At 41.1% G+C, this 17,164-nt stretch overlaps 4 protein-coding genes across 5 annotated transcripts; all 4 read left to right on the top strand.

The window, feature by feature from the left end:
* Window positions 1-280: 280 nt before the first annotated feature.
* On the top strand, window positions 281-8,429 carry LOC142896759 (hemicentin-1-like). The gene is made up of 11 exons (XM_076038642.1): window positions 281-517; window positions 1,716-1,979; window positions 2,060-2,380; window positions 2,601-2,828; window positions 2,950-3,177; window positions 3,279-3,542; window positions 4,987-5,250; window positions 5,347-5,505; window positions 5,740-5,955; window positions 6,502-6,744; window positions 7,547-8,429. The coding sequence occupies exons 1-11, from the start codon at window positions 454-456 to the stop codon at window positions 7,750-7,752; spliced, it is 2,457 nt and encodes an 818-aa protein (XP_075894757.1). The 5' UTR covers window positions 281-453; the 3' UTR covers window positions 7,753-8,429.
* Window positions 8,430-8,695: 266 nt separating this feature from the next.
* On the top strand, window positions 8,696-12,488 carry LOC142896762 (intercellular adhesion molecule 2-like). Of its 2 annotated transcripts, none has more exons than XM_076038645.1 (5): window positions 8,696-8,855; window positions 9,502-9,765; window positions 9,897-10,223; window positions 10,325-10,588; window positions 11,335-12,488. In XM_076038645.1, the coding sequence occupies exons 1-5, from the start codon at window positions 8,768-8,770 to the stop codon at window positions 11,475-11,477; spliced, it is 1,086 nt and encodes a 361-aa protein (XP_075894760.1). In that variant the 5' UTR covers window positions 8,696-8,767; the 3' UTR covers window positions 11,478-12,488. The 2 variants fall into 2 exon arrangements, with proteins under 2 accessions (XP_075894760.1, XP_075894761.1); XM_076038646.1 differs by lacking the exon at window positions 11,335-12,488 and adding an exon at window positions 10,683-10,922.
* A 793-nt stretch (window positions 12,489-13,281) lies between these two features.
* Window positions 13,282-16,002, top strand: LOC142896763 (intercellular adhesion molecule 2-like). The gene is made up of 5 exons (XM_076038648.1): window positions 13,282-13,530; window positions 14,106-14,372; window positions 14,771-15,103; window positions 15,184-15,438; window positions 15,526-16,002. Exons 1-5 carry the CDS (start codon window positions 13,425-13,427, stop codon window positions 15,531-15,533), a joined length of 969 nt encoding a protein of 322 aa, XP_075894763.1. The 5' UTR covers window positions 13,282-13,424; the 3' UTR covers window positions 15,534-16,002.
* Window positions 16,003-16,141: 139 nt separating this feature from the next.
* Window positions 16,142-17,004, top strand: cmc4 (C-x(9)-C motif containing 4 homolog (S. cerevisiae)). The gene is made up of 3 exons (XM_076038649.1): window positions 16,142-16,433; window positions 16,540-16,602; window positions 16,684-17,004. Exons 2-3 carry the CDS (start codon window positions 16,542-16,544, stop codon window positions 16,818-16,820), a joined length of 198 nt encoding a protein of 65 aa, XP_075894764.1. The 5' UTR covers window positions 16,142-16,433; window positions 16,540-16,541; the 3' UTR covers window positions 16,821-17,004.
* Window positions 17,005-17,164: the final 160 nt, after the last annotated feature.

Below are 17,164 nucleotides of genomic sequence, written 5' to 3'. Positions count from 1 at the left end.
ACAGGTAGTGCATATATATATTCCTTCTTTTTTTTTTTTTAAATGTATACTCACTCACACACACACTCACAACACACGCAAATTCATACGCTTTTCTTAAGCAGTAAACTCTGTAAAAACAAACCAAAAAAAGCCTGATGTTGATATGATCTGTAGTCGGAAACAAATAAATGCGCCTCCCGAACGGCAAAGAGTGCAAGTTTCCAGTAATCACAAACATGCACTGGAATCGTGTGTGTGTGTGTGTGTGTGTGTGTGTGTGTGTGTGTGTGTGGGAGGGAGGGAGAGAGAGAGAGAGCGGCATCGAGATGTGATGTTGCCAGTTATTTATCCCAATCTCCGAACATAGGAGCAGGAGAGCGCAGCTCCTGCCAGAGACTGAAGTGCCGGGGAGAGATCGAGAACAGCCAGTGGGCAACAAAACAGCGGCCATTAAACTCACAGCGAATTGAAATGGACGTTGGCGCGACCGCGTTCGTCGCACTATCTGTCGCGGGATTGTTCCTCACCACGGCAGGTTCGTTGCACGCCGACACAGTGAAGTTGACTTTAAATGTATTTTAAATGATTTCTCTGTCACGACCACAATCATTGCGTTCAATTGTCAACTTTAAACTAAGACTTTATTGACAGACAAGCTGTGTTAAGTTAAAAGATAAACAAATAAATAAAAAAGTGCGCATATTGCAATATAACGGAACAAGAGAAAGCGACAAAGAAATATGTGAAACTTAACCGCAAGGGGGCGACATGATGGATAGAACGTGTCAGCAAGTTTTCGTCTGTTATGGAGCAAGCTGTACATTACAAGGATACGTTTGATAACCGTGGCAGTATTTTTTTTTTTTTTTTTTTTTTTTAATAGCAGAATCATGACGTAATTTCTTAAGATTAATCGCTAAATCTCAAGTGGACAATTAAACGGTGTTTTTGAAAACAAAGGTCTCTTCATAGAAAAGCTCTCCCTAAGCAGCCCAAGCCCCCTAAAACTCTTAAATGACTGAAATCGCCTTTTGTGTCTTTTTTTGTTTGTTTTTTTGTTTGTTTAACACTTACTGTTCGATTCATTGACCCGGAGTGTGGTCTGTAGCTCTGAAATCAATTTCGGACTGTCTTTAATGGCCTTAAACAGGCTTGTTAAATGAGAGGAGTATGTAAGAAGTGCCACCACAGTTGCACTTTCATTATTCTTTCATCAGCCTAATTTGAAAACCTTTCTGACCTTACAATTCGGGGTTGGAATGATATGTTAAATAATTGTGTTGTCATTCATTTTTTTTGTTTAACCACCCCTTGTCCTGCTCTAATATGAGGACCTCCAGCTGTCTTTGTGAAAAAGCACCCTGTGCAAGTTGCCAATCTATCACAAGGCCAACTAGGGAGGCAAACACACATCCACAAACACTTTTTGGAGAATTTGGAGTTTCCAGTTAACCTACGTGTGTCTTTGGACTGTGTGTGGAAGTAGGAATTCCCACAGGGAACACACAGAGACAAAGAAAGAGCAAGCAAACTCAAAATAGAAAGTCTTGGGTGGGTATATTCTACTCCAAAGAAAGTGAAACTGGAACTCAGACACCAATCAGTCGGTTGGATTGCAAACCTTTTTGTTTTTTTGGGGGAAAAAAGAGAACGTTTTAAACAGATCCAATTTAGGTTAAGAAAATGTTAAACATACAATCACTTGCAAACCACATGTTCTTTTCACTCTGTAGGTGAGCCTCCCTGTCCTGTTCAGCTGAGTCACTCCCGGGTCGTAGTAAAATACGGAGATCGGGTCTCGGTCAGCTGCACAACAGCAGACGGGAAGTTTTCCGATATAGGTTGGGAGGCTAAAAACGGAGGTATATCAATAGGCCGTGCCACCCAGGTCAACTGGACAGTGGAGAGTTTAAAAGAATGGGACACCACTCCCGTTTGCTTCATTAACTTAGAGAGGGGAAAACAGTGCACCCATGGCCCAAAAGTTATACTATACAGTAAGTCCTTCTTTTGTTTGTGCAGAACACTAAAGAGTGTGAACAGCACAATCCCATAACTCCTGTTTTTCCCTCTACAGCATTCCCAGAAAGCATTGATATCATTTCCCCTGCTGGCTCAAATGGTGTCATGACTTTAATGGAGGAGCGCAACCTTACATGTAGAATCAACAATGTTGCACCTGTTGAGTACCTCGTTCTAAAGTGGTTTAGAAATGGAAAATATTTTCACAATCATACCTCTGCCAGTACCAACAAGAAACCAAGGAATTTGACATCAGAAATTCAGATAAAGGCGACTAGAGAAGACAATGGAGCCGTGTACAGATGTGAGGCACACTTGGACTTGGAGCCTGGACCACAGTTTGTTGCATCTCAAGAGTATAACATTGAAGTTCACTGTAAGTAAACTGCTTAATTTACCTTTTTAACACGTCATACATTTTAAGGTATGCTACATCAGTCTGACGTATAATTGGATCCACATACATGAAAGGTCATCATTTTAATATCAGACATATCTGCAGTAGGAAAACACGAATGTTGAATCTTGCTTTTATTTTTGTAAGATAAAAGTTCAAAGTTTCTTGTACATTTTTGTTTGTGTTTTTCACGGTGAAGACGGACCAGATGTGAACTGCTCAGTTTCACCTGTGATGGTAAAAGAAGGGACCGCCTTAGAAGATGTCTGCACAGTGACAGGAAATCCCACCACATCTGTCCAATGGTTAATAGATGGAAAAGGCATTAACCAGAGCATCCCTCTCACCAGGGATAAAGCGGGAACATACACTTTAAAAGCAGAGGGTCATACATCCATTGAAAAGAATTTTACAATACTTGTATTGTGTAAGTATCTTGGCAATTTTATTGTTTTTTTGTTGCTTTTATAAGGTTTTATAACCTTTTATTAGGTTGTCAAAGAATTTAACCTTGTACAGTTAATATTTTGTGCTTGTTTTGATTGCAGATGGACCGGAACTAACATGCAAAGACAATCAAACTGTAATGCAGAATGTTCCTTTCAATCTCAGCTGCATTGTGGAGGGCTTTCCTCAACCTACATTGACATTTTATAAGGATCACGATGAAATAGAGCTCAAAAACAAACTAACAAGAAAAGATGCAGGGCTTTACACAATCAGTGCTTCAAACCGTCAACAAACAGTGACATCCCAAATTTATATTTTTGTCAACTGTAAGTCACTTTTTGGAATGAATTCCTCCTCAATAAATCAGTTTGTTGTGCTTTGACATTTGTCATCTTCCTGTCTGACTTGTTGAACTTGTCGTCTCCAGACCCGCCATCACAAATTATTGAATTGGAGGACACTGTCGTGGATGTTGGGAGTAATTTTTCCCTGAAGTGCTCTTCTAGTGGAAACCCACGACCTGAGTACTTGTGGAATTATTATCAAACTTCCAATGTGGATGAAGAGCGTGAGGACGGCGTGACCTATCTATCTATCACCAATGCCACGGCTGACAACATGGGTCTTTACACCTGTGAAGCCCGGAACAATTTCGGAAATGTTTCAAAAACAGTGACAGTAACTGTAAAAGGTAGGACAAGCTTTCAAAATACATTCACCATGCTATGTGTAGAGGCAAACACAAAATATAAAGTCCTTGCCCATTGTAAGAAGTCTTCTTTGTACATTTTTATTATACAATTTTGTTTTACAACTAAAGATTAATAGTCCTCTCTCGGTAAATGGAAGAACCCTCTGTCTATCACATTCCAAACAAACCTATGCTATGAAATTGTGATGTTGAGCTGACGTTGATGTCAGTGATAACAGCATGCAACCCTCCATTCTGCAGCATCAAGCTTGCTGTAGTTTGTTGCAACTAACCCCTGGGGAAGCTCCTGCCCCTTTGTGTCTTATGGCTTCTGATTGGTCTGGTCATAATTTTCCTTCTGCACCGTCCCTCTAAGCGGTGGCGGTGGTATGATAATGCTACCATTTAGCTGTGCCAAAATACCAAATCTGTTCGTGTCAGGACTCGGGCAGACCAGACATGAGTGACTTGCACCAGCAGCCGGTCACATTTATAGCCACGGTGGGTGTGAATGCTTGTGTGTGTGTGTGTGTGTGTGTGTGTGTGTGTGTGTGTGTGTGTGTGTGCGCGCGCGCGCCCTCTATGGGGGGAGGGAAAACTTGTTTCCACTTTCCTCTGGGTGATGCTGCTGTAAAGCCAGCCACAGTCACTTTAGCATAGCTTAGGATAGCTTCGACCCCGACGAGTCGCCGCTGAGCAACGGGAAAGTGTAGCGTGCAGCAGAAGAGAGAGAGAGAGAGAGAGAAATTGGAACAGACCTCTCCGTTTCTACTTTTTTTTTTTTTTTTTTTTTAACTTAAATGCCGATGGAAGAGTGCAACGCCGCCCGTTTCCTCTGTGCGCTTCTAATTGTGGAGCTGATGTCGCTGTGTAACGGAGCCGCGGCACGTAAGTTGTGACGCTTCGGACTTGAGCCAAGTTTGGTTTTCCACCAAATGAAGTGGCATGGCATTACGATTGTGACAGTTGAGCAACGAGACGCCTGGTTCTCCTGCTCAAATCTATTTATGAAGCCCTCGGAGCTAAGCAGGGGTAACTTCAGGCAACATTGCACCTTAATAGGAGGCTGTGTCCGGAAAAAGCCATTTCCCTCGTTGCTCTGATTTTAATGTCCACTCGTTAAACGTTCTTCAGACAATTGTATTTATTTAAAACAAACAAACCAACAAACTTATTGTGTTTTACTCTGCATCTTATGAGCTCGGTGGATTGTGATTTGTTCCCTGATTTGGAAGCAGCACAATCATGGTTAGTTGGTACAGACTTTTCTCAGGGAGGGGTATATCCTTCCTGCCCCGTTACTTCCTGAGAAACAGCCTGTTAAAAGTTTTTTTTTTTTTTTTTTTTTCACTCTGGCGCCTGTTGTTTGGAATGTTTGAATAATAAAGAATGCCAGTAACTTGGACTGGACTAACATTTCTTGTTCCTGGCATGTGATCCCAAGGTGTGGTTCAAGATTGCCCTATCGAAATAACTCCAAACAGGATGGTGGTAGAATACCAAAGTGAGGGCCAGCAAGCAACATGCAAAAGTACATTCAGAGACAGCCATCTGGACTTATACTGGCTGGACCAGCAAGGAAACAAAACTGGTGGCCGCTCTTGGTCTGTCCGTACCAACAACAGCTTCAACCTAAAGCCCTCTTGTGTAGCAGAGCCCCAACACGGTTTACCACGATGTCAGAAACATCTCAACGTCACTGTCTATAGTAGGTTTTGTTCATTTGCTTTGTGTGGGCACCCACCATGAAGACCGGATTGTCATTTTTAAAAAAAATTGCAATTAACAATTCCTTCCCTTTCAGAACGGCCGGACAGCATCTCCATCGACCTTGTGAGTAGCGCCAGCTCAGTGGTGGAGGACAAAGAGTTCCAACTGCAGTGCAATATCACAAATGTTGCTCCGGCCAGGAACCTCACTGTTCGTTGGTATCAAGACGACCAAATTTTCAAGCCACCGACAGGTCAGGTCAAACTTTCACCTAAAAAAAAATAATAAAAAATTAATAATAAAACTAAAGTTTGTCAAACAGTTCAAATGTTCACAAAAGTATTACTTCAAGTCCTAATATGTAAGGCAAACAACAATCACAATGAGTGTGGAATAAATATTTTTTATTTCTTTTGAAACCAGCTGATTCATGCGAAGTGACTTTGTTCCTCTAATCTTCTTTCCAAAATATGCATTTGTTCATCAGGTGCCATGCTGACTGACTGCCAGCCCCAGAATGATCCAGCCTGTGATATCAACCTGGTTCACACGCCTGTGAATGTTTTGTTTACCATTAGCCTCAATGTGACAAGGGAGCAGAGCGTAGCACAGTTTCGGTGTGAGGCTCTGTTGGACCTGGGACCAGAGGGACCGCAGCCCCCTCCCCAAATCAAATCCAATCCTCTCAACCTCACCGTCCATTGTAAGATCATATTTTCATTAGTGATGTCATATGGTGATGGTACTATATAATGTGTGACAGCATGCTCTGCTTATAGCATACAAACAGCACAGGTGTGAATGACCCATCTCCAGCTTTTTTTTTCTTTTTTTTTTTATTATTTAAGTCTCATATCCATGATACTACTGTATGTCCAGGAAAGCCTTGCGTATTCTGAATACTCATCACAGATAACTCAGTCCAAGCCTAAGCTGCAATATAACTGTTGTTATTCAGTTCTTGGGCAATTAAAAACTGGTCAGAGCTCTTCAAAGGAAGCAGCTCCCTGATTGGAAAAGGTCAGCCAGACCCCTCAGCGAAACGTCGGAATCTTCAATGATGGGTTCATCCTCTGTTACGCTCTGCTTGAAGCCATTGATTACTCAAATAGTAGCTGTGAATTGTCACAACCCAAACTGACTGACCAGTCAGTAACAGTACGAGTTAATTTACACACAGGCTCTTACAGTACACCTGTGTGCATTCTCATACACTCTGCCCTCTCTGCTGCCTTTGTTGTCTCAACAGATAAGCCCACCATTAACGTCGAAAAACTTCCAAAGACAATCCCGGTGTTCAGCGGTTACCCCGAGGAGCTCGTCTGTGACGCTGACGGAAACCCCCCTCCTCGTATAGTGTGGCTCCGGAATGCCAACGAAGAGCCATTCGGTTTTGGAACCAAGCTGACAGTGTCTGAGAAGGGCTTCTACAGATGCAGCGCCACCAATGATGTTGGTTCGGTGACCCGTGACGTCCAAGTGATCCTTAAAGGTAAAGGCACTTGTTCATTCAACAACACAGTGCAGTGCAGGTCATGTTGCCACTTGGATCCTTTTCTTAATAAAAAAAAAAAAAAAAAAAATCGGGAGAGGAAATTAAATGTGCACTCCATTCTACAATCTATTTCTTTTTGGTCACAAACATCATCTGTGGTCGTCCTAAACCTGCTTCGAGGCCAAGCTTCTTTTTTTTTTTTTTTTCAAACATCAACATATAATGTTGACAAACAAAAGGCCCAGCGGGGCGAAACTCATAGGGCTTCGGGAAGGAATTCATCGAGATTTAGACGTTTATATCACAGATGCGCCGTGTGATTTGTCTGAGCACTGTGATGCTACGATACTTGAGAGAAAGAAAAAATCTGAAGGCTGGTGGAGGTTTTGGTAAGTTCTTTGGTTTCTGGGCAGTTTATTGACAGGCTACAGACACACGTTATTGCTAGAAAATGTTGAATTTTACATAATATGGGTAATGTAATGTTCATCCCAGCATAATGCATGGAGGTAGGCGGTTATACATGATATCTATTATGTTTGTTTCTGTATTTTATTCATAAAGGAGGCTTAAAGTATCTTTTTGTCTCTCACACCAATATTTCATGTTTATTAGCGTGTCAGCCTTTAAGAAAGAATTATTAGAAATGAATGTAAATTAAATCTATCGTATCTAGTTTTCATAAAGCATGATGAAACATAGACATTTTATTCTATAGTTTTATCTCGACATTCATTGACATCAATATGTTGCCAGATTAATATGTTGCCCGTTTTTTTTTTTTCTTTTCATATTGCAGAGGACTACCTTCCCCTCATCGCAGGCTTTGTGGCGGTAGTGGTCATCATCATCTCCGTCATCTTCGCCTTCATCTACTCTATCTACTACAAGAACACCAAAATGCGGCGCTACAGTCTGAAAAACGTCAAACTCAACAACACTTACAACGGCAACGTGGCACATAACAGCTGGGAAAGTCAGTTTCCCATGACCAGGCTATCTTAGCACAGGACAGGACGGTTAACCCCGCTTGGGACAGTCACCTTACAAAACAGCATAGTTTGGTGTGAGATGATGTACACATTTGTGTTTTCTACTGATTTTTATTTTTTATTTTTCACTGGACAAACAAAAGTGAAAGGAGATTTGGCTGCAATAGTGTAACTTTATAACAATGTTATTTCCACTTCATGTGTGAATGTAAAATATTGACCTTTCAGAAGTGCTCTGTTTCACCAGAACAGCTTTTCGTCTTTATTGCTACTGGGCCCTTTTTTGACAAAGAATCTGTAGAGATTACATTCACTCTATTTCTGGACTCATTGTGTCTTTGAGCAGTCACTCAGTTCTTTGCGAAACACTGCAATTCTGTCTTTGTCGATGCCGGGCTATAGTCCTATGGAATTATGTTCAACAGTTAAATGCTCTCGTATGATGACTGCCTAGTAGATTTGTATATTTGGCATAATATTTTTTATGAATGCAAAAACTTAAATATTTATTTAAGAGTTTGGAAAAGAGTAAAGACAGAACAGAAGTCTTGAAAATGGACTGCAGAGAAAAATTTAGCTTAAACTTTATGCTACTTTATGCCCCAAAAAAGGCACATCTGTGAATACGGCTGTATATATTTGTGAGTAATGTAAACCTATATTTTAATATTAAATTTTTTGTCAAACAAATGTGTTTGTCTAATCGTACATATCTGTAAGGTGAATTATCAGAAGGTGATGAAAATCATGTTGAAAAATACCAGCCTACCAGGCAAGTCCATGGGGGGGATAGAGAAAAACTTTTACTGTAACAGAAGTGCGCAAACCTTTAATGAAAAATCTAATGACACAATACCCTTTGCACAATTAAATTAGCTTATCTTTGAGGTGTGCCGACCAGACCGACATGAATTCCCCCTCCCACTGAGGACCTCTGGTGGCGGAAAATGCAACACATACCTTTCATTTTCCCAACTGTTGATTGAACTGAAGAGACGGAAGGACACGACACCGGAACAAAAAACATAATGCATTTTTTTCACCTTTTAAACGTCGGCCACTCTGCCGAAATGATGGTTTTATTACTTTTAATATGCGACCGGACAGCGACTGCAGGTAACACGCGGTCTTCGATAGTACAGTATATGTTAGCATTGCGATTGTACCACGCGTCGACGCGCCATTGTGTGTGTTCGCCTCCGCACGTTCATATCAACGGTCAATCGTCAGAGGTGTTGCTGTAAAGCAGTTAACGAAATGTGAAGAAGAAAAAACTAAATGCCCGCAACAAATACAACTGAATGGAATGAGTTTGGTTATGTTGTGGTACTAATGACGTCTTTCCGTAGTCCGACAATAAGCCAATGATTCATTGAAAGTACTTTCGATTCCGTCTCTCTGTTGTTTTTACAACTTTCTGACGCCAACCAAAGTGTCCTGCTGAAGTATAAATAGGAAATAACAATCTGTCCACCTTATGCTGAATCAGTTTAATAAATATGTATCATTATTTTTCGCTTATCGTCCTCAAAACTGCATGAGATCAATTGACCTCAAAACTACCTGTACCTGGCTTTTGGCTCGAACCGCGTGGATATAAAAGTGAATTTGGCTCTTGAATCTGCCACACTTGAATTATAAATTGATATTTTACACAATACAGCAATGGTATCCGGAACAGATATGGGGTCTCGAGAGCGTATTTGATATATTTTCACCTTTCTGTTGCTTTAGAACAATATTCCATTCTTTCTGCTACCAGAGGAGGCCTGTCCAATTCAAACAAACCCCACCAGAGCCATTGTGAGATACGGAAACCCCTTCACAGCCAACTGCAGCCTATTGTCCGACCAGGTGGAGGGAATGGGCTGGGAGTCTAATTCTGGCGGCGTTCCACTCAAACTGGGAGTTCGATTTCTATTGCTGACCATACCAAAGGTGAAAGAGTGGAAATTCGATCCGGTGTGCTTCATCAGCAACACTGATGGTGAACAGTGTCAGCGCATGTTAAACATTACTGTTTATAGTAAGTACCCATTGCTGTTGAGTAATGTCTCCTTTCAGATCTCTGTCATTTTTTTCCTTGTTCAATCGCGGCGGTATTGTGACTTTTCACAGTTGATCTTAATGTTATAACCACTTGTTTTGTCTTGACAGAACCTCCGGACAGTGTTTCGATTTCTGATGCAAATCCAAGAGTACCTGTGGTTGAGGGGGAGAATTATGATGTTAAGTGCGATGTGACAAACGTGGCACCCGTGAGAAACCTCCTGGTGTCCTGGCACAAGGGAAACAAAGTGTTCTCCACCCAGACGTTTGATGATTCCACCGTGTATCCAGTCACCAAGTCAACTGTCATCAGTGTGGTGGCCGACAGGAACGACACTGGAACTGAGATCTGGTGCGAGGCAAAGCTGGTGTTTGAGCCGACAGCACCAATTCTCCCCTCGAGTCGGTCCAACTCTGTAAAAGTGCAAGTACTGTGTAAGTTCGCTCCTCAAACCCTATGTTTTTAATCATAAGTGATACTTTTATGAACTTGCTTTATCTTTTTTAAGTTCACCCTCTTCTTTACACACCTCTAGATCCGCCGACCTTTGCCAGTCCTGCCGAGGAGGAGCTTGAATTATCAGCCAACTTTAATATGACTTTGAACTGCACAGCCACAGGAAACCCACCACCAGTGTACAGTTGGAAATTCCCACATGAAATACAGCAGACAACCGAGGACAAACATATGAATCAACCCGTTGTGACCCCGTCCTATCAGCTTGAGGGAACCTACATCTGCACAGCGTCGAACTCGCAGGGCAAGGTGGTCAAGACATTCAAAGTCACTGAAAAACCAAGTAAGTTAAACTAAGTAACTCCCATACTTGTTTAATTTTAATATCATTATTATTATTGATGCTATAATCGCTTCGTGCTGTTGTTTCCCATCAGGAAGTCGCCCTGGGACCACTGCTGCGATTTTAGTGGCTGTTTTTTTTCTTTTGATCACAATTATGGCTTGTGTCGTTTATCGAAAACAGAGAAATTCCAGCGCTGATAGACCATAAGGTTTTAAGCAAATGAGCTAAAAGAGAAAAATACACTGTATGGTGCATGGTCACCATTAAAAAAAAGTGCATGCATGACTTTGCACAAGTCTTCTGTTCATAAATAAATGTATTATGTGGAAAATGGCTTCATACATGCTACTTGAGTCACGGAAATTAAATGTGTGTTTCAATGTGACTGTGAATCTAAAAGCCCTAGCTGCAGACATGTATATATGACTGATCTCTGTCTCCAAATTCTTCACGACCAACATTAAGTCAAGGGAGGCAGAAATGTTGAAAACTCTCTTACTGATCAAACGTGAAGAGCTGAGGTCAAATATTCCAATATGAAATAAAGGAAAAACACCAGAACCAAGCCGCAACATGTTTACACATTGCATGTGTTATATGTACACAGGCTGCAACAGCACAATTCAGCATTGTGCATTAAAGCAAAAATGATTAAAGCTACAAAAAAATTGTTCAAATGGTTAAAACCATGTCTGCATGTATTTGACAGAAGAAATTTGACGAAAACTTCTCCTCTTTCACAGGGGATCACACGATCTTAGCAGCTATAATCGGAGTTTCCCTGGTTGTTGCTGCCCTGCTTGTCATCGTCGGCTTTTTTTTTGTGGAGAGCGACGGCACATTCGGGAAATGCGCTTCTCCACCAAGCCAGCCAGGAATCATTTGAGGCTGTTGTCAAGAGTGCTTTTTTGTAAGTGAATGGATATTGCACAGATGCTGTCTGTTTTAGACGATCACGTCCGCTGTCTTCAAAACTGTTTTTGAAACTGCTTTTTCTATGCAGCAGTTCAGTTATTTTATCTTCAAGAACCTGACTCGCTGACTTTGCAAAGCAAATAGTGCCTTCTTCTTTTACTTAACCTGTGCAACATCCAGTGCAACATCCTGTGCAGGCTAAAGACTTTGTCCTTAACATACTTTGAATGTAAGATCTGTGTGCGTTTTATTGCATGTTAAAGCTCAGATGGAACCCTGGTGCACTGAATCCCACAATTTGCTACGGTGATAAGCTTTCTTGCTTTTCTTGCTGCTTGTGTTTGTTTCTTCATTAGTATGTCCTGCGCACTCACTATTTTGTATCAAAGGTCTTTCTCTACACGGTGGACAAAAATGCTAAGCTTTTGGTAAATAATTGACATGTTTCTTTCATTTTGTTTTTGCTTTTTAATAATTAAATACCAACCGAACAAGTGAGCAGGAGGAACTGAATGTTCAGACTGAGCTGCTATTATTGCCTCTGTTCTTTGACCTCTTCTGAAGAGCTCAACCAATACAAGTACAACTTGAGTTACTACTGTTTTTACTTTCTTCTCACCATACATTACTCGCCATACACTTACAGTCAGAATTTCAGTGTGCCAAAACCAACTATCTGTACTTTCTTGAGAATCTTGATTCTTATGTTGATTATTCTCATTTTAATGGGCGGTAAATTGTTTGTTGATCACATTTAGCGTGTCATATCCAGTCATAATTTATTGTTGCACTTTTTAAAATGCCCAGTTTATTGATGTGCCTTGATTTCACGGACAAAAAGAACCATATATTGTATTGATATGAGCCACTGATTTCTCATTTGTGAGTGTATAATTTTGATATCTGTTGTGTTTGAGCAGCTTGCTGATGCAATTGTTGAATAAAGACCAGTTGTCTGCCTGACTCAAGCTGAGGCAGAATACTGAGTTTGACCTGCGTCTCTCATTGCTGTCCCTCTTGTCAACTGTCTGAGTTCTAATTTTGTGCCTTTCTGTCTCTCGCTATGTCCAGTTACGCTATACAGACCTGAGACTTCCATACTAATGGGCGCTAGGCAATGTGAATGTAAAGGAGATCATTTGTTACTTCATCTCCGGTTGCCAACCAGTCCCCCCTCCCCACCACAGCCTGCTTCTTTATGTTCAGTCGCTGTCATTCCAGCAGAGGGTTTCAGCCAGAGAGTGCTGTTTGTGCATACTCTGGCTGTTGCCATAACAACTTGGCTCAGTGCAAGTTACTCAACTTTTCATGGAGTTCACAAAAGCAAAAGTGAGTTCTGTAACAGACACTCAAACTTTTACAGCATATTTCCCCCAGTCCTGAAGGTGCAGAATATTTATAGTGAACCCCACTTTTGCTGGAATCAGTATACAGCAAGTAGGATTTTTTTTATTTTTTTTATTTTTATTTTTTTTTTGCGGTACAGTTCTAATGTGTTGTGTACTGCACGCCAGTACTCCTGCCATCTCCGATTTCACATCTTGAGGAGACCATGCAGAGGGAAAAATTGTAAAAGTATGCAGGCTTAACAAAAAATCAGATCATTCTCCCTTTTAGAAGGTTCCATAATATGTACTTCACAAAATTAAAAGAAAACAACAGCAATGCAGATCAAATTCTGCAGCTGCTGTATTTCACCAAAATAGTTTCACAATGTGCTGCTGCACAATATGGTTTCACAATACAGTGCAAAAGCTTTTCTTTTCTTTTGCTTTTTCTTTTTTTGTACTCAAAGGCTTAGCACCTGTTAGATTTCCCTTTTCCCTTTTCCACCCCCCACTCCTAGAGTCGGCTGGGATGAAGGGGGCCCTGTTGTTCCATCATAGTTCCCTGCAGAGTGGAGTTTGTGCAAGTTGGAATGTATTTTCCCCCTCTGCTGCGCCTTCATCGACGGCTCGGTGCAGAAAATAACATGGGGAACAGCTTTTTGACGTGGATTGTGGTGCTCTGCATGTGTAGTTCAGGTAAGGCTTTGTTGCATTAGTTTTATTTATTTTTTTTCCTTTTTTATAAAAAAAAAACAAACACTCGATAGGATCTCAGGAATGAATGGAGCTGAGCAGTGACCTCGATTTAGTATCATACCGAGCAAGAGCGCAGCCACTTTGATTTTGCTTCTCCATGAAGAACTTGAATCATCTTTAAACCAGTACAGCATGTCCAGGTTTCTAAATCTTTTTATTTCACATAAATATATTATGTTACAGGATTGATAATCCGATAAGAGACCAGTTACTTGTGCTTGAGTGTAGATCAGAGGTCCTTAATCTGATCTACATAAAGATTGTTCAAATCAAATCCTAAAAAACTTTTGCCATAAGGTAACTTTCACACCACGTGTCTTTATTGGCCGGAGTGGGCTGTTCCCAGATTGAGTGTGATTAGGACCTACTTATGATTTTACAGTTTGTGTTGTAACTAGCATTACATAACAGATACTTGTGGCCTGTTTGTGAATATTTTGTTATTTGTCTCTGTCTGTTTTTTTTTTTGTTTTTTTTTGTGTTGCTGTTTCTGCTGCTGCTGCTTTGTGTGTCAGTGTCTGGTGAGGGCTGCTCCCTCGTCCTCAAGCCCTCCAGAGTGGTGGTGGGCTTCGGGGAGTCGGTGTCAGTCAGCTGCGAGGCCACCCGTCCTGTCCGCGTCCTGGGCTGGGAGTCATCCATCAGTGCAGTGCACACCCAGCAGGACCTGTCTGTCCAGTGGAAGGCAGACAGTCTCATCGACTGGATCGAAGAGCCCATCTGCTACGGGGTCTTCTTCACAGCCCCGAGACAGTGTGAGGAGAAGCTAAACCTCGTCCTCTACAGTGCGTTGCCTTTAATATTTCAACAACAAAAAAGAATCTGTCCTTTTGCTTCTTTTGTGTGCTCCACTTTTGCAGGAGTTGTGTGCAAAACACACAGTCCCTGCAAAGGTTTTTTTTTTGTGCTAGCAGCAGGCAGCTGAAACCTCGTGTTTGGCTGTAAACACAAGGCTAAATTTGATGTTGATCTGGACATTTGATGGAGATTTTGTTGTTTCAGCCTGCTCCACCAAAGTCCAGGATGTAAAATAAAGATCTACATTAGAAAAAAAACAAAATACTAGAAACCAAATCATTAATCAGAAATCAAGTATTTGTATCAGAAAATTAGCACACTGGGATCTTAAATAGGCAACTCGCAAGTTTGAGCTACTTGTTATGTCTGTGTCATTTTCCCACAGAAACACCCGATAGCGTCTCCATCAGGCCTGTTAACCACACGGGGCCCATGGTTGAAGGGAAGGAATACCAACTGCTCTGTGATGTCCAGAACATTGCTCCGGTTCAGTACCTCACACTTAGGTGGTACAGAGGGCAGACTGAAGTGTACAACCACTCCTTCACCGACCTCACATCTTCCTCACCTGTTCAAGTGTCCTCCATCTTGGTAGTCACCCCAACAAAGGCAGAGAACGGAGCACAGTACAGGTGCGTAGCTGTGCTGGAACTGGGACCAGAGGGACCACAGCCACCTCCAACTGTGACTTCTGAGCCTCTTAATGCGTCTGTGTACTGTAAGTTGCAAAGCCGTTCCCCATACATGTCATGTGCACGGATATTTGTGTCTGTAATTTTTTTTTCTTGTTTTCTCAAGTTCCCCCAACATTTCTCAACCCTGAACCGGAAGTTTTGTACCTACTACCGGGTGATGAAATTACCTTGAACTGCACTGCCACTGGAAACCCAGCGCCCATGTACAGCTGGCAATCTTCCCAGCCCATCCAAGTGGGATTGGAGAACGAAGCAGCCATAACCTCCAACTCACTTCTCCCAGGAACATACATCTGCACCGCTTCAAATACTCTTCAGAAGAAGATTAAGAAGTTCACTCTGAGGCCCAAAAACAAAGGTAAAAGGAATTGTACAATGATTTTGAGCATATTGTTGTCGTCAAAATTGTGTGTTCTAATCGTTGTCTTTGTTTGGTCCCATTCAGGTGTCTAAATCGAAAGATTCTTAAGTGCAAACCGATGACAAAGGATTCATCCAAAGTACATCTCGATGTTGTAAGACTGTAGTTGGAAATGACTACAGTATATAGATATATGACTCAATATTTATGATGATCTGAAAGAGGATCTTGTTTAAAAAAAAAAGAAGCTAAATAGTATCTGAATGTACTGTGTTAAATAAATATCACTTAAATTCTGTGAGATAGATTTGTGATTGCAAAAGTTCTTGATTTGTTTTTGGTTCTCATGTGACAGCTTATATCTAATTTATCTTATTGCTAGAATTATTATTTTTAATGAAGTTATTTAGTCATCACATTAGAAATACCTATTCTTGATATAGCAATGTGTCTTCTTTATGTTTGATACTAAAAAGTATTTGGACATCGCTGTAAATACATTCAGTTCCTTGATTTGTGTATCTAAATTAATAAACATTAAAATAAAATAAAAAATATATATTTAAGACGTCATGGGATAATGTATTTTATTTGCGGTTCATATACAGCAATATGTCAAAAGATTGCCACTAGATGTCACTGATGTACCGATTAAAGTACATCCGAGAATGGATTCTAGGAGACGTGGAGCTGGAGCGTTTACAAATGTCGTTTGTTTCTTTAAGTAGGGAAAGATCAAATAAAATAAAACGTTTCGCATTTCCCATTACATTTTTACGATAGTGGTAATTTCCCCCACACCCTCACGGCTCTAATTGTCGAAAACCGGAGGAGTGAGGGGGGAGAGGAGGAGAAGAAACAGTAGAAGAAGACGAGGCGGTAACGCTAACATGGAGCCAATGTGGTCACGTGATGGCAAACTCAGTCAACTTCGAACACTAATTTACGACATTGCTTTGTTTTGAAGCGGCTCTGTGTTGGAACTCAGACTAGTAAAGGTGGGAGTCACTCCGTAATTCTTGGTGATGATTTACTGACTCGTTGCTAAGTATGTAGCTTTTTAAAGGGTACCACTTGTCTATTTCATTTCCGGGTTAGCTATGGCGCCGCAGAAAGATCCTTGTCAAAAACAAGCATGCGCAATTCAGCACTGTTTACAAGGTAGGCGGCACGTCTAAGTAAATAAAGCAATCTACTTCTCTATTATTTTCCTGTCTTCTAATAATGGTCATCTTCCTGCAGCCAACAAGTACGTGGAGAGCATGTGCGCAGATGTCATCAGGGACATGAGGCGGTGCTGCGAGATACACGCTGCAAAATCACTCTGCTGCTCCGGGTTCAAGAACTCTGAATCTAAGGAGGGCCATAGTAATGCATAGCTCGCAAGACATGTCAATCTGTGTCGGCATTGTTACTAAGATAAAATCTATGAAGTGTGTTGCAACGCGATTGTATGGGTTATTCGAATTGTGTTGCACAATTGATTTATTTTTTAAATACGAATTATGTTGTAAAGCTGAACATTGTATATTTTAAAGTGTACAGATTAAATGATCGATCAACTGGCCTGAGTTGTTCATCTTATTCAAATACTCTCTACCCCAATGGTGCATTATCTAATGTGTATGTGGAAGTAATTTTTCCACATACAGACAGTTTCCAGTTGGATAAGTCATGTATTTAGTCGGCGGATATACCATTATACACTACATGGTCCACCGGT

The sequence above is a fragment of the Nelusetta ayraudi genome, unplaced genomic scaffold (genome assembly GCF_046127955.1).
Source record: "Nelusetta ayraudi isolate G7.1 ecotype Tasmania unplaced genomic scaffold, CSIRO-AGI_Nayr_v1 ptg000057l, whole genome shotgun sequence".
NCBI lineage: Eukaryota > Metazoa > Chordata > Actinopteri > Tetraodontiformes > Monacanthidae > Nelusetta > Nelusetta ayraudi.
The sequence above is the reverse complement of the archived record's forward strand: the minus strand, read 5'-3'. Positions and strand labels throughout refer to the sequence as shown.

Bases quoted from the DNA above. Each gene is read 5' to 3' on its own strand.
- LOC142896759 (XM_076038642.1), top strand. From the start codon at position 454: ATGGACGTTGGCGCGACCGCGTTCGTCGCACTATCTGTCGCGGGATTG. The intron at 1,980-2,059 runs GTAAGTCCTTCT...TTCCCTCTACAG, and splicing joins CCCAAAAGTTATACTATACA to CATTCCCAGAAAGCATTGAT. The intron at 3,543-4,986 runs GTAGGACAAGCT...TGTGATCCCAAG, and splicing joins AGTGACAGTAACTGTAAAAG to GTGTGGTTCAAGATTGCCCT.
- LOC142896762 (XM_076038645.1), top strand. From the start codon at position 8,768: ATGCATTTTTTTCACCTTTTAAACGTCGGCCACTCTGCCGAAATGATG. The intron at 8,856-9,501 runs GTAACACGCGGT...TTCTGCTACCAG, and splicing joins CGACCGGACAGCGACTGCAG to AGGAGGCCTGTCCAATTCAA. The intron at 9,766-9,896 runs GTAAGTACCCAT...TTGTCTTGACAG, and splicing joins GTTAAACATTACTGTTTATA to AACCTCCGGACAGTGTTTCG.
- LOC142896763 (XM_076038648.1), top strand. From the start codon at position 13,425: ATGTATTTTCCCCCTCTGCTGCGCCTTCATCGACGGCTCGGTGCAGAA. The intron at 13,531-14,105 runs GTAAGGCTTTGT...TTTGTGTGTCAG, and splicing joins GCTCTGCATGTGTAGTTCAG to TGTCTGGTGAGGGCTGCTCC. The intron at 15,104-15,183 runs GTAAGTTGCAAA...TGTTTTCTCAAG, and splicing joins TCTTAATGCGTCTGTGTACT to TTCCCCCAACATTTCTCAAC.
- cmc4 (XM_076038649.1), top strand. From the start codon at position 16,542: ATGGCGCCGCAGAAAGATCCTTGTCAAAAACAAGCATGCGCAATTCAG. The intron at 16,603-16,683 runs GTAGGCGGCACG...ATCTTCCTGCAG, and splicing joins AATTCAGCACTGTTTACAAG to CCAACAAGTACGTGGAGAGC.